We start from the raw sequence: 14081 nt of genomic DNA on the forward strand, positions 1-14081 counted from the left end.
CTGACACATTTAAAAGTTGTACAAACTGTTCAGGGGCCGTCTTCTTCTTCTTCTTCTTCTTCTTCTTCTTCTTCTTCTTCTTCTTCTTCTCTCATAAAATCTGCTAACTTAACCTAAAAAGTCTCAGCTGGCTGTCCTAATGTTTAGGGTCTAGTTGTTCAGTCAGTGTTTGGACTTGTTGGTGTCAGTAGGTTTGATTAAGAACTATTTTAGAGTTTAGTCACCATGATGAAGGTTCCTGTAGCTGTGGCCCCCAGTCAGTGTTCATGTTAACATAAATGATGTGGCTTCATGTGGTGTTTGAGGAAAACTGAGATGTTGGTTCCTGACTCTTCACTTCCTTGTTCACAGTATATAAATGTGTTCTTGGTAATGATTAGTATAAACTGCTTACTGAAGTAAAGACATGGTTTAAGTATTAATACAGCTGGATTCTCCTTCCAGAATATGTTCTAACCTGATACTGATCACTGACCGGTCTGTTTCAGTAGATTCATTAACATGTAGTCCACTCTGAAAACTGTTTTTCTCTTAAAAGCTTTGTGAATACGACCCCTGGTCTTTACAAACCACATGAGTCTTCATTCAATTTGAGATCCTCAGGCAGTAGGATTCTGTCTGTACCAGCTTCACCAGCTAATCTGATCCCATTTTCACAAAGACTCCAGAGTCTAAGAGTTTCTCTTAGTGAAGAAATTATAAGACAATTCTTAGATCCAAACTAAATCTTAATAAAGATAAAAATGATTCACAAAGCTTCTCTTCAGTGATGACCCGTCTCTCCGTCTCTGTTAGAACCTTCTATCAGCAGTGATCACACAAACTACTGCAGAACTGAGACCAACATGTTCCTCATTTATTTCTCTGGACGTTCAGACCACACAGAACAGACGTCACCAACGGTACTGAGAGAACCGATGAGACACAAACCGCATCATCAAAGCAACAGAACATGAAGATAGTTTATGATAACAGAATATCAGAGTGGACTGAATCAGCTTAGAACATGTTCTGGAAGGTGAATTCTGTCCATCCAGCTGCTTTAATACTTAAACCATCAGTAGGATCATTGTCATTTTAATCTTTATTGTGATAAGTGAAGAGTCAGGAACAAAGACCTTTTATAACAATCTTCAAGACCCACATAATTTATATTAATATAAATTCTGTTAACATGAACACTGACTGGGGCAACCAGCTGCTACAGGAACCTCCATCATGACAGAGACTAAACACAGTCCAAACACTAACTGAACTAGAACCTACAAACTAACAGAAACATCCATTCACAAGTCAGAGCAGCTGCTTCTCTCAGATCATCGCAAGATATTTTTAACCAATCACAGCTTTAAAACTAAGTGACGACAGGTCAAACACACCTCCTCACTGAGATAAAAAGGTTTTTGTTGTTTCCTAGGTCCTTCTTAGACCAGGAATCTCAGCTGGGACTGTTTTAGGAGCTCTGAGAGTTTTCTAAAAATGTCTGTGAAGATGGGACCAGGCTGTCAACATCAATATTGTCCTTTAAGTCTTGTCCTAATACACATTTATAACACTTTGCTTTTTCTCCTTCCATGTGAGATAGTTGCCTTGATTTAAATTTTTTATTTTGTTACTCTGTGTGATTGTAACTTCTTGTATTATTTCTGTTTCTTTACTGTTCAGTTTACTGTTCAAGTCGGACTCAGTTTGTAGTGAATGAAAATAATTTTTCTACAGTTCTGATCAGGAATCTGAAACTAGAGGTTTGAACTGATCTGACTTTAAACTGGCTCCTTCACAGAGTTTCACACTTTATGAACTGATGTTGTTCAGAAAAGATAAAGAGTGAAATCATTAAAGGTTCACAGTGACATCAGAAGGTGGAACAAGACGTCTGAACACGTGTCTACATCACTGACCTGTGACCTCCAGTGGTACTTGTGTTGTTCTGTGATCCCTTCCAGACTTACGGACAGAACAGGTGTAGGTGCTGCTGTCCCTGATTGTGGGTTTTCTCAGAGTCAGGCTGAGGTTTCCAGTCTGCAGAGCGTCAGTCCTCATCGATGTTCGGTTGATGTAACGTTTGTTTTGGTTGTTAAGATCATCACCACTCGGTGTTCGTAAATGAACAGTTGAGTCTCGAAGTTCATCGCGCCTCCAGAGCACTACGGAGTCTCTGGAATCAGAGACATCGACTCGGCAGGACAGGACGACAGAATCCTCTCCAATATACACCTGTACACCCAAAGCATGCTGGGAAACTGGGAACAGACACAGACACAGAAATGTAGAATCAGCTCTCACTTTGGGGCTCAGTTGGTAGAGGAGTTGTCTATAAACCCCAGGGTTACTGGCTTGATTCCTAGTCATCTACTACAGCTGTTCAAACAACAATTTTCCCAAAGGGAATCAATAAAGTATGTTGTTATTATATATTAGTTATTGCAGACTGAAACCCACTCACCAATCAAGTACTGGTAACACATATGAATCCCTGCCACTAAGTCAATGTTAGAGCGTATAAATATGTTTTAAGTTTGGATTTAACAACCTCTTCAGAGTGGGACGGTCTGATGTCATCAGGTAGGTTATTCTAAAGTTGTGGGACAGGATAACAAAAGGCCCTGCAGCCTGCTGACTTCTTTTTAACTCAGGGGACAAACAAGAGCCCTCCAAAAAACACAATGGTTGTGTGAGCTGTGGTTAGTTTCTTAACCAAAGCATTTAATGTACTTTGATGTCTGTGAGGATTGTGAACCATGAATGAAGGTGGAACTACAAGCTACAAAGACACAGCAGCAGGATCACAGAGATTCTGTTTTAGCAGCAGACACAGCTGAGCTGCATTAGGTTATAACAGTATCAGATAAACAGATAAACATGCTACTTTACCACCATCCAATCCACCAGTGCTATAAAAATACTGTAGTTTTACTGTAGAAGGTTTCATACGACATCTTTGGGACATCCTGACTGTCCTGCTGTGTAATTAGCCTGAAGCTACGACAGCCACACTAGCTGTTTAGAATTACTGTGCAGGTAATGTGGCTACATTCAACAAGCGAGTCTTGAAGTGAATCCCCCACCCCCAGACTACCAACCCCCCTGGGTATATTTATGTCTCTCTAATTACTTCCAGACAACCTTTTTGACCCCCCAGACATCCGCCAGACGCCCTCTAAGACCGTTATAATATACATGGTGGCCATTCATAAAGTCAAAAAACAGATGTAAGTACTCAGGATAATCAAAGAGTGTTGGATCCCCCAACATATACATCCTGCATTCCGCCCACCAAATTTCACCAGTCCATAAAAAGTTCCAAGTTTGGCCAAACTGTCAAAAACCGTTCAGTAGAAGCGTTTGTCAGAAGAAGTTTGACGAGGACGGTCAATGCAGCGCAACACCTGAACAAAACTGATGCAATGCGTGGGATTTCATCGCCAGGGTCAGAATTCTTGGATCCTCGTTAGGCGCCTTATTCTGAAGAAAAGAGGCTTTTATTTTCAGCCATCGTCGGTTCACCTTCCTTCCTCCCCCGTTGGATGACGGACGAAGGATGAGACTGGCGCCTGGAAACAGTGTCATGTGATGTAAGCGCTCCGACTTCTTTGACTTCCTCTTAATTCCTTAGTGAAAATAGTATATGTACGTGTGTCAGCGGGTCCTAAACTCTATCCTATTCATCTACTCTAGGTTTATCCTGTTGTGTTGCTTGTCTTCCTTCAGAGAAAAAAAGTGCCACGAATGTCTCATGGCTGTATATTTCATCAATGTTTATGTTGCATTATTGGTTTAATGTGTGAAATTAAGATGTAATGTTTTGTCGTTTGTGAAAAAATCTTGATGTTACGTGCTTCATGGTTTTATATGTCGCTATTGCTTATTAATAGTCATATATTTTGTGAAATTAAGTAAGAAAATGGAGCTTAATAATTTGAGGGAATTTGTGTCTGAAGTTGTCAACGCTCTATCACCGCCAACGTCACCTCAGCGTACTGATAGGCAAACTACCACTCCGGTCCTTGACACCATCAATGATGATAATGACGTAGCCCGACACAATCTCAGCCAAATAGACATTCTATTAGAACAACTAGCTTCCCGTAGCTCTCAATCAGCGTTAGCTTCTCCTTCTGAGCAAAACGATTATCAGGCCTTGATTGACGAGATAAGAACTCTTACTTTTCAACTGCAGGACAATAGTGCTGAATCTGAGCCGGTAACCCCCACACCACAACATACACCGCCCAGTCCTCGTCCATTTGACCATAATGATATTTTTAATCAGATTCTAAATGTAACTAATGGCTGGAAAACACGGCATCTCAGCAGAATCACAACAGCTGTGATAACAGTTCTCAAAATTACCAGGCATTGATTGATGAGATAAAAACTTTATCTTTTCAAATGCAACGAGGAACTGCTGCTGCAAGTGTTTCGCCGACTCCCACGAGACCCCACAACCCCCGCAACCCCACTTCATTTGATCATGACGAAACAATAAATCAAATACTAAATATTTCCAACCAGATTCAAAACAATGCACAAGACCGGAGTAACGCTCCTGAAAATTTAGCGTGTCAACAACCCTCACCGCAAACTGGAGGAACAATTGTTTCAACAAACCCTGGTAACCAGCCCTCAACAAGTAGTTGTAATCCTCATTCATCAGGCTTTTCTAATCCGGCTCCATCCACCAGTTGTAACCAGCCTTCAAAATCACGTAGTGACAACGTAAATCCTGAAGATGTCGCCCCATACCACCCAATTCAAAATACCTGTGATTATGCTACCATCCTTGTGCGTCCTCAGTTTAACAACATAGAGATCAGACGTCCTTTAAACATATGTCGTAGCAGTAGTATAGGTGATTTCGTAGCTGTGTATGTTCACATTATGGATGTTGTTCATCAGCTGGTTGATGTAATACAGGCGCATGCTAGGGGTGATGATGATGTTATTCAATTAGAGTTACACGGTGATTTATTGCAAAACAACGCCGCAGCCATTGTATCAACGTCGGACAGTATTCATCTGAGTCTATTTCAGGAGGTACTCGATCACATCGCCCAATCAAATCAGTCTGTTTTGAGTGATGATAGTTTAGAAATAGTCGGACAACTTGTACACAATGAGAGAGGAGGAGGTAACAGACGTGCTGACAAAACTCTGAACTGTGAGATTCTCCGGAAGTACAGGCGCAAGTGCCTGTACATTGTTAACAATATAGACAATCAGCTTTGCTTATCCATCAATCTCGCGCATCTTCTCAACCCCCGGTTGACGATGACGCTGAGAAATTTGGCAAAATCATTCAGGAGCAAACCGGTCTAACGGAGCAGACTCCCGTCTCCTTTTCAGACATTGTTAAATTTGAAACCGTCATGGAGAGTAAAATTGTTGTTTTTTACAGAAACTACGGCAGCGGCCCTATGGTGAAATTTGAAACTCAGACCCAGAGGAATGCAAAAACGCTGTATTTGTTCTTATTCCAGGGTCATTATTATGGGATAAAAGATGTCAGGATTTTTCATTGAGTTAGGTACTTTTGCACATTTTGTCATACTGGCTGTACTTCAGAGGCCTATCACGTGTGTGCCAACCATTGTGGTGTCTGTCTTGATCCTGAGTGTAGCACATATCCGAAATAGCTCATCAGATGTGAGGATTGTCGCCGTATGTGTCAATCGCTCTACTGTGTAAAGAAACACAAAGAGAAAAAATGGCAACCTAAAGCTGGGAAAGCTAGTCAATGAAATTTGCATAAATATTGTCCCGATTGCAATCTGTCGTATTACAAGACGTTATCTGAAGGGCTTGAAAAACATAGACGTGCAGCATTTTGTTGCCGTGTCTGTGAAAAAGAATATGATGAAAAAGAGACAAAAAAAACTCATAAATGTTACATTCAGCCCATCGAAGAGAAAGAGAAAAAGAAAAAGAAAAACAACAAAAAGAAAAACAGTAAAACTAATAAAAAGCAAAAGTCTACATGTTACGATTCCTCCCTCTGCCCCTGTCTGTTATGTTTGTTTCTGTGTCTCACCCTCCTGCCACACACCCACATATGGACTTCCTCTACTCTCCACTCTCACTCACCGGACTAATTGACTCATTCAGTTCACCTGTGCATCCCTCCACTTTATAAGCTCCCGTCCGTCCTCTGCTCATTGCTGGTTTGTTGACTTTCATGCTCACTCACCCTGACATCATACATGCTGTTCATCCCATTCTCGCTGGTTAGTTCGTTCGTTCGTTCGTTTGTTTATGTCATTCACCCTGATTTCATTCATGCTGCACACTACTCCATCACTAATCTGGTCAGTCTGTTTGTTCGTTCGTTTGTTTGTCTGTGAGGCACCTGTCTGTTTTTGGTTTGTCGGTTTGAGTTGTTCGGTCTGCGCTCATGCAGTGTTTTTCAGTTGATACTTTGTCCTGTTAGTTTTGTATGTTTTGTTCTCGTTTTCCTGCCCTCGGCAGTGATTTTCGTTTGTCACTTTGTATTTCTTTTAGTGAGTTGTAGTTTGTATTTTTGTGTAGTGGTTTATTAGTTGGTACTTTGTATGTTTTGTTGGTTCGTCTGTTGCCTGCGTTCCCGCAGCGTTTTGTGTTGATACTTTGTTAGTTTGTGTTAGTTCCCTGTGTCCCCTGCCCTTTTGTCAATAAATATATATTTTTTGTTCTTACTCGTTCGTCCCGTTAGTCCGTTCGTAACACTACAGGGGGCAGCAAAACTAATACAAAGCTAAAGCCGGCAGAGGGCAGTGATGATGATGATGATGACAAGCTAGATATTATTTACTATGATTTCGAGACATTCCCACCAGCCAATGGTATTCACATACCATTTTTTGTCTCGGCCGTAAGTGTTAAGGGTGATGAGTGGTCGTTTGACGGCGTGGAATGCTCTAGGGATTTTATTCTCCATTTCAGGAGCCCACAGTACAGTCAATGCATTTTTGTGACACATAATTCTCGGGGTTTTGACGGTTACATAATTGTCAGAGCTTTGGTGGAATTAGGAGTTGATCAGGACGTTGTCATGCAAGGTGCCAAGCTTGTGTTTTTCTGTGAAAAACACTACAATCAGAGATTTATAGATTTATAGATATAGATTTGGTACAAAACGGTCTGCAACGGTACGTTTGATTTTCAGAAAGAGGCGCGACTCTATTGTAGGAATGACACAGAGATCCTCAGGAAGGCCTGCCAGTTGTTTCATAATAACTATATAAGCGAGACGACTGTGGATCCGTTTGTCAGCCACGATAGCTTCCGCCTGCATGACCGTCTTCTGCAAAAATTATCCATATATTCCATGCCTGGAAAACTACCGTCATCAATGTAAGCGATATTCCGACGCTGCCATCCAGTGGTTGGAATACACTATGCTTCAGAAAAACATTTTTATTCAGCATGCGCTCAACAGAGGAGAAAAACAATTAGGTCATTTCTTTGTTGACGGTTACGCTGTGCTTGATGGTGTTGAGATGGTTTTTGAGTTTCTAGGCTGTTTTTACCACGGATGTGTGCAGTGTTTCAAACCCACAGACAGAAATCCTCTGACAGGTGAGAGCTTTAAATGCGCATACAGGCAACTTAGGAACGTCTTAGGTTGCTGGAAAGTGACTATGGTGTAAAGCTTGTTGTTATCTGGGAGCATCAGTGGAACAGGCTTAAAAAAATGGAGCCGGCTGTGTGTGACTTCTTTAAAGATTATCATGCCCCCCATCCCCTGATCCCGCGAGACGCGCTGTACGGTGGCCGTACGTGTCCAACGCACCTGCGCTATTCAGCCGCTGATGACGAGAAGTGTTTTTATGTGGATTTTACATCGTTGTACCCTGATGTTCTTTGCAGGTTTCCATACCCAATTGGCCATCCTCAAATTATCAACAGAGACTTTCAGGCCCCGGGGTCAGTATTTTGGACTCATCCAACCTAAAGTGTACACACCGAGGGGCTTGTTCCATCCAGTTTTACCATACCGCACATCTCGCGGTAAACTCGTCTTCACTCACTGCTGCACATGCGCAGAGAGTGAATTATCAGAGCGGACCTTGTCACCATAGCGACGAAGAGCGATCTCTGAGCGGTGTATGGATTTCGCATGAAATCAACAAAGCGGTGGAAAAGGGTTACCGAGTTGAGATAGAAGAAGTATGGCATTTCCCTCAAAAAAGTAGGTCGCTCTTCACAGGTTATATCAAGGGTTTCCTTAAAGGGAAACAAGAAGCCAGCGGGTATCCACCCGAGGCTGTAGATGTGCGAAGCAAAAAGAAATACATCGGAGAGTATGCGCAAAGACAGATTATTAGACTCGATCCAGCTAAAATCTCCTTCAATCCGGCTAAAAGACAGGTTGCAAAACTCTTTCTTAACAGCCTCTGAGGCAAATTTGCACAGTGTAGCAACATGACCCAGACTGAATTGATAAATAATCCGGAGGATTTCCTCACATGCATGTTCTCAGTGGAATTCCTGATAAAATACTTTATGTTTATTAACGACAAAGTGGCTCTGGTTCAGAAATGTTACAGTGACAAATGTGTAGCTCCGCCAAACAAAACAGACAACATTTTATAGCAGCATTCACCACAGGCTATGCTTGCCTCAGGCTCTATGAATATCTCGATCAGCTTCAGGACCGTGTTCTTTATTATGACACAGATAGTCTCATTTACGTGACTAAACCAAATCAGAATGTTCTCCCCCTAGGTAATCTACTTGGTGAACTTACAGATGAGCTTTCAGGCGATTCCATTAAAGAGTACGTAGCAGCGGGGCCTAAAAGCTATGGGTATCAGACAACGAGTGGCAAAGTGTCACTGCGTGCCAAGGGGATCACCCAGACATATGAATGCTGCGAGTCAATTAATTTTGATAGTGTCAAGGATCTGGTTGAAGGGTACATTGCCGATTCGACTGAAGAACATTTTCTCAAAGCGCTGCAGCATAAATTTCAACGTGACAAGAGCAGATTCCAGTTGAAAAACTCCTCGATTTAAAAAAAGTTTCGAGTGGTACTAAAAGACAAACTATTATGGAGGAAACAGATTCAGATTTTAGACTGAAGGCTCCATTCTCTTGCTTGATTGTAGGCCCTAGCGGATCAGGTAAAACTGTTTTTGTTAAAAATGTATTGGAGAATTGTAATTATGTAATGGATGTTGTACCTGATAATATTGTATGGATTTACACTTGTTTTCAACCTCTGTATTGTGAATTTCAAAAATTGTGTATAAAAATCAAGTTTGTGGAAGGTCTACCTGATTCTTTTGAAGATGAAAAACTTTTCCCTCCTGGTGAAAAACATTTGGTTATTTTAGATGATGTAATCTGTGAAGCCAATGATAATCCAGAAGTGGTAAAAATTTTCACACAATATAGACATCATAAAAATATGTCTGTAATGTTTCTCACACAAAACATATTTCACAAGGGAAAATATAGTCGTACTCTCAACTTGAATTGTACACACCTTATACTTTTCAAAAACCCACGTGACAAACTGCAAATGTCTATCTTGGCTCAACAAATATTTCCTAGAAAAAAATCATACTTTTTAGAAAGTTATGAAGACGCCACAAAACATCCACACAGTTATTTATTGGTCGACCTCACGCCAGCCTGCCCAGACAACTGAGACTGAGAGCCGGTCTGCTGCCTTCTGAGCTCCCATGCGTCTATCTGCCTGGAAAAAAAATAAAAATAATGTTGGCGCGTATGAAAAGAAACATGCCTCTGCTCATGCCGTTATTGAACAGCATCCCTCACCTGCGTAAAGCTATACTGGCAAACTGCTCCTCAGACCTGATTCAAGCAGTGTGTGAACTGGTTTTAAACCTTTTAAAAGGTCAGATACCCGTCTCTGACACGCAATATAAAAAACCCAAACGGGAAAAGAATCATCTTAGATTGATTGCCGACAAAAGGACAAGTTTATCCAAGAAAAAAAAAACTCTTCAAACTGGTGGTTTTCTGCTCCCATTACTCAGTCAGAGTCAACCCACCTGAAAATATCCGAGAGCAGGTTGAAAATGATTTAGACGAAAAGATGCACGAGATCCTGGAAGATAAAAAGTCTGATGCCTGATAAGAAAATAAAAAATTACAATATGCTATTGCAAAGATATCTGAATCTCCAGAGAGTGAAACAAGGTGAAAACAGATAAATTGTTCTCAATGTGCCGAAGGAAAAGGAACAAAAAGATGCTCAGGTGCGTAAAGACGCTGAAGACGATGTTGTCAAAGAGGTTCTTATGAACATTAATCCTCATTTTCAAAGGAATGCTCAATACATTTTACAGAAAATATCTGACTCTGATGGTTTAGCCCGTTGGAACAATGAGGGAGAATTTGTCTACAATGAAAAAACTATACGTGGATCACATATATTGGATTTAATGAAACATTTAGCCGTAACACATCATTCAAAGCAGCGACCTCACAGCTGGAACGATTTCATACAGACTTTATCCAGCCTGAACATACCTCTGTCCACGATTCCCAACAACCGTGCCCGTATGGAAATTCGCCAAATCAAAGACAACCACGGATCATCTCTGACATATTCTACACCCCCACAAATGAGAAGTTCTGGTTCATACGCTGAATGGCCTAGATCACCACAGGCCACATACAATGCGCCCGTTTAGTGAGCTTTTGCAACTAAATATAAGAAGAACAAAAAGAAAAACATCACTCTATCACCGCGCTGGCTCACTATGTCATAATTATGTATGCATTGTAATTATTTTGTTTCATAATAGTAATAATAGTAATAAAGAGGCTTTTTGAAAAGTATTTATGGATTAGTTTATGGACATCTTTATTTGTTAAAATCTAGCCACAGGGGTTGCAAGCCAGTGATTTCTGTGCCGGTCCCAAGCCCGGATAAATAGAGAGGGTTGCGTCAGGAAGGGCATCCGGCGTAAAAATTGCCAAAATAACCATGCGAATCATCAATAAGACTGTCATACCGGATCGGTCGAGGCCCAAGTTAACAACGACCGCCACCGATGCTGTTAACCTACAGGTGTCGGTGGAAATTTGACTACTGTTGGTCGAAGAAAGAGGGGAGGCAGAAGGGTTCGTGGTCAGAGAGAGAAGGGGAAAGGCAGGGACATAGATCTGAGAATAGGGACTCTTAACGTTGGCACAATGACAGGGAAAGGCAGAGAGCTGGCAGACATGATGGAGAGAAGGAAGGTAGATGTACTGTGTGTGCAGGAGACAAGGTGGAAGGGCAGCAAGGCACGTAGCATTGGAGGAGGATACAAACTGTTCTACCATGGTGTGGATAGGAAGAGAAATGGGGTAGGAGTGATCCTGAAGGGGGAGTTTGTGAACAATGTTCTAGAGGTGAAAAGAGTCTCAGACAGGGTGATGAGCCTAAAGTTAGAAATTGAAGGGGTGATGGTGAATGTAGTCAGTGGGTATGCGCCACAGGTTGGCTGTGAGTTAGAAGAGAAGGAGAGATTCTGGAGTGAGTTTGATGAGGTCATAGAGAGTATCCCCAGAGGAGAGAGAGTTGTTGTTGGAGCAGACTTCAATGGGCATGTTGGTGAGGGCAACAGAGGTGATGAGGAGGTGATGGGCAGGTTTGGTGTGAAGGAAAGGAATCTGGAAGGACAGATGGTGGTGGACTTTGCTAAGAGGATGGAAATGGCTGTAGTCAACACTTACTTCCAGAAGAGAGAGGAACATAGAGTGACATACAAGAGTGGAGGTAGGAGTACTCAGGTGGACTACATCCTATGTAGACGAGGTCATTTGAGAGAGGTTAGTGACTGCAAAGTGGTGGTAGGAGAGAGTGTAGCCAGACAGCACCGCATGGTGGTGTGTAAGATGACTCTGGAGGTCAGGAAGAAGAAGAGAGGGAAGTCAGAGAAGAAGACCAAGTGGTGGAAGCTAAAGAATGAAGAAACTTGTGAGGAATTCAGACAGAAGTTGAGACATGTTCTTGGTGGTCAGGATGAGCTTCCAGATGACTGGGAAACTACAGCAGAGATTATCAGGGAAACAGGTAGGAAGGTGCTAGGTGTGTCATCTGGAAAGAGGAAAGAAGGTAAAGACACTTGGTGGTGGAATGAGGAAGTACAGGAATGCATCCAGAGGAAGAGGTTGGCTAGAACGAAGTGGGATGTAGAAAGGACTGAGGAAAGTAGACAGGAGTACAAGGAAGCGCAGCGTAGAGTGAAGAGGGAGGTGGCAAAGGCCAAACAGAAAGCTTACGATGAGCTATATGACAGGTTAGACACAAAGGAAGGAGAGAAGGACTTGTACAGGCTAGCCAGACAGAGAGATAGAGATGGGAAGGATGTGCAACAGGTAAGGGTGATTAAGGACAGAGATGGAAAGGTACTAACAACCCAGGAGAGTGTGCAGAAAAGATGGAAGGAGTATTTTGAGGAGCTGATGAACGAGGAAAATGACAGGGAAAGAAGGGAGGAAGATATGGATGTTGTGGAGCAGGAAATAGCAGAGATTGGAAAGGATGAGGTTAGGAAGGCTTTGAAAAGGATGAAGAGTGGAAAGGCTGTTGGTCCTGATGACGTACCTGTGGAGGTGTGGAAGTGCTTAGGAGAGACAGCAGTGGAGTTTCTAACCAGTTTGTTCAATAGGATTCTAGAGAGTGAGAAGATGCCTGAGGAATGGAGGAGAAGTGTTCTGGTTCCGATCTTTAAAAACAAGGGTGACACGCAGAACTGCAGCAACTATAGAGGAATAAAGTTGATGAGCCACACAATGAAGCTGTGGGAAAGAGTAGTGGAAGCCAGGCTTAGGAAGAAGGTGGAGATTTGTGAGCAGCAGTATGGTTTCATGCCCCGTAAGAGCACCACTGATGCTGTTTTTGCTTTGAGAATGTTGATGGAAAAGTACAGAGATGGTCAGAAGGAGCTGCATTGTGTCTTTGAAGATTTAGAGAAGGCCTATGACAGGGTGTCGAGGGAGGAGCTGTGGTACAGTATGAGGTCGTCGGGAGTGGCAGAGAAGTACGTCAGACTAGTTCAGGACATGTATGAGAGAAGTATGACGGTGGTGAGATGTGCTGTAGGTCAGACAGACGAGTTCAAGGTGGAGGTGGGACTACACCAAGGATCAGCTTTGAGTCCCTTCTTGTTTGCTATGTTGATGGACAGGCTGACAGATGAGGTCAGACAGGAATCTCCCTGGACAATGATGTTTGCGGATGACATTGTGATTTGCAGTGAGAGTAGAGAGCAGGTGGAGGAACAGCTAGAGAGGTGGAGGTTTGCTCTGGAAAGAAGAGGCATGAAGGTCAGTCGTAGTAAGACAGAATACATGTGTCTGAACGAGAGGGATCAAGGTAGAAGCGTTAGGTTACAGGGGGCTGAGGTGAAGAAGGTGCAGGAGTTTAAGTACTTGGGGTCAACGGTTCAGTGTGATGGAGAGTGTGGAAAAGAGGTGAAGAGGAGAGTGCAGGCAGGTTGGAGCGGGTGGAGGAAAGTGTCAGGAGTGTTGTGTGACAAAAGAGTGTCAGCAAGACTCAAAGGAAAGGTGTACAAGACAGTGGTGAGACCAGCTCTGCTCTATGGGTTAGAGACGGTAGCAGTGAGAAAGAGACAAGAGGCTGAGATGGAGGTAGCAGAGATGAAGATGTTGAGGTTCTCCTTAGGAGTGACCAGGTTAGACAGAATAAGGAACGAGTACATCAGAGGGACGGCTCACGTTGCCTGTGTTAGCGACAAAGTCAGGGAGGCCAGACTGAGATGGTTCGGACATGTTCAGAGGAGGGATAGTGAGTATATTGGTAGAAGGATGTTGGAGATGGAGCTGCCAGGCAGGAGGGCAAGAGGACGACCAAAGAGGAGATATATGGATGTCTTAACAGAGGACATGAGGTTGGCTAGTGTTAGGGTAGAAGATGCCCATGATAGAGTTAGGTGGAAGAGGATGATTCGCTGTGGCGACCCCTGATGGGAAAAGCCGAAAGAAGAAGAAGACCACACAAAGCTTTATTAGTAATCTCCCAGAGTTATCAACTTTGATTGGATCACCATCTGACACCACAGAACTAGACCAGGCGACTGAATATCTAGAGTCGTCATTCCGTTATACCTTAGATAATG

The 14081-nt window shown here is 42.6% G+C and overlaps 1 protein-coding gene across 1 annotated transcript in view; it reads right to left on the bottom strand.

The window, feature by feature from the left end:
• The window catches only part of LOC113166688, a 30945-nt gene that overhangs the window by 2972 nt on the left and 13892 nt on the right, over positions 1–14081 (bottom strand). The window contains exon 2 of the mRNA XM_033326723.1: positions 2226–2243. Within this exon, the coding sequence (XP_033182614.1) occupies positions 2226–2243 (18 nt within the window). The remainder of the gene's footprint in view (positions 1–2225; positions 2244–14081) is intronic.

Source organism: Anabas testudineus, chromosome 18 (genome assembly GCF_900324465.2).
Source record: "Anabas testudineus chromosome 18, fAnaTes1.2, whole genome shotgun sequence".
Classification (NCBI taxonomy): Eukaryota; Metazoa; Chordata; class Actinopteri; order Anabantiformes; family Anabantidae; genus Anabas; species Anabas testudineus.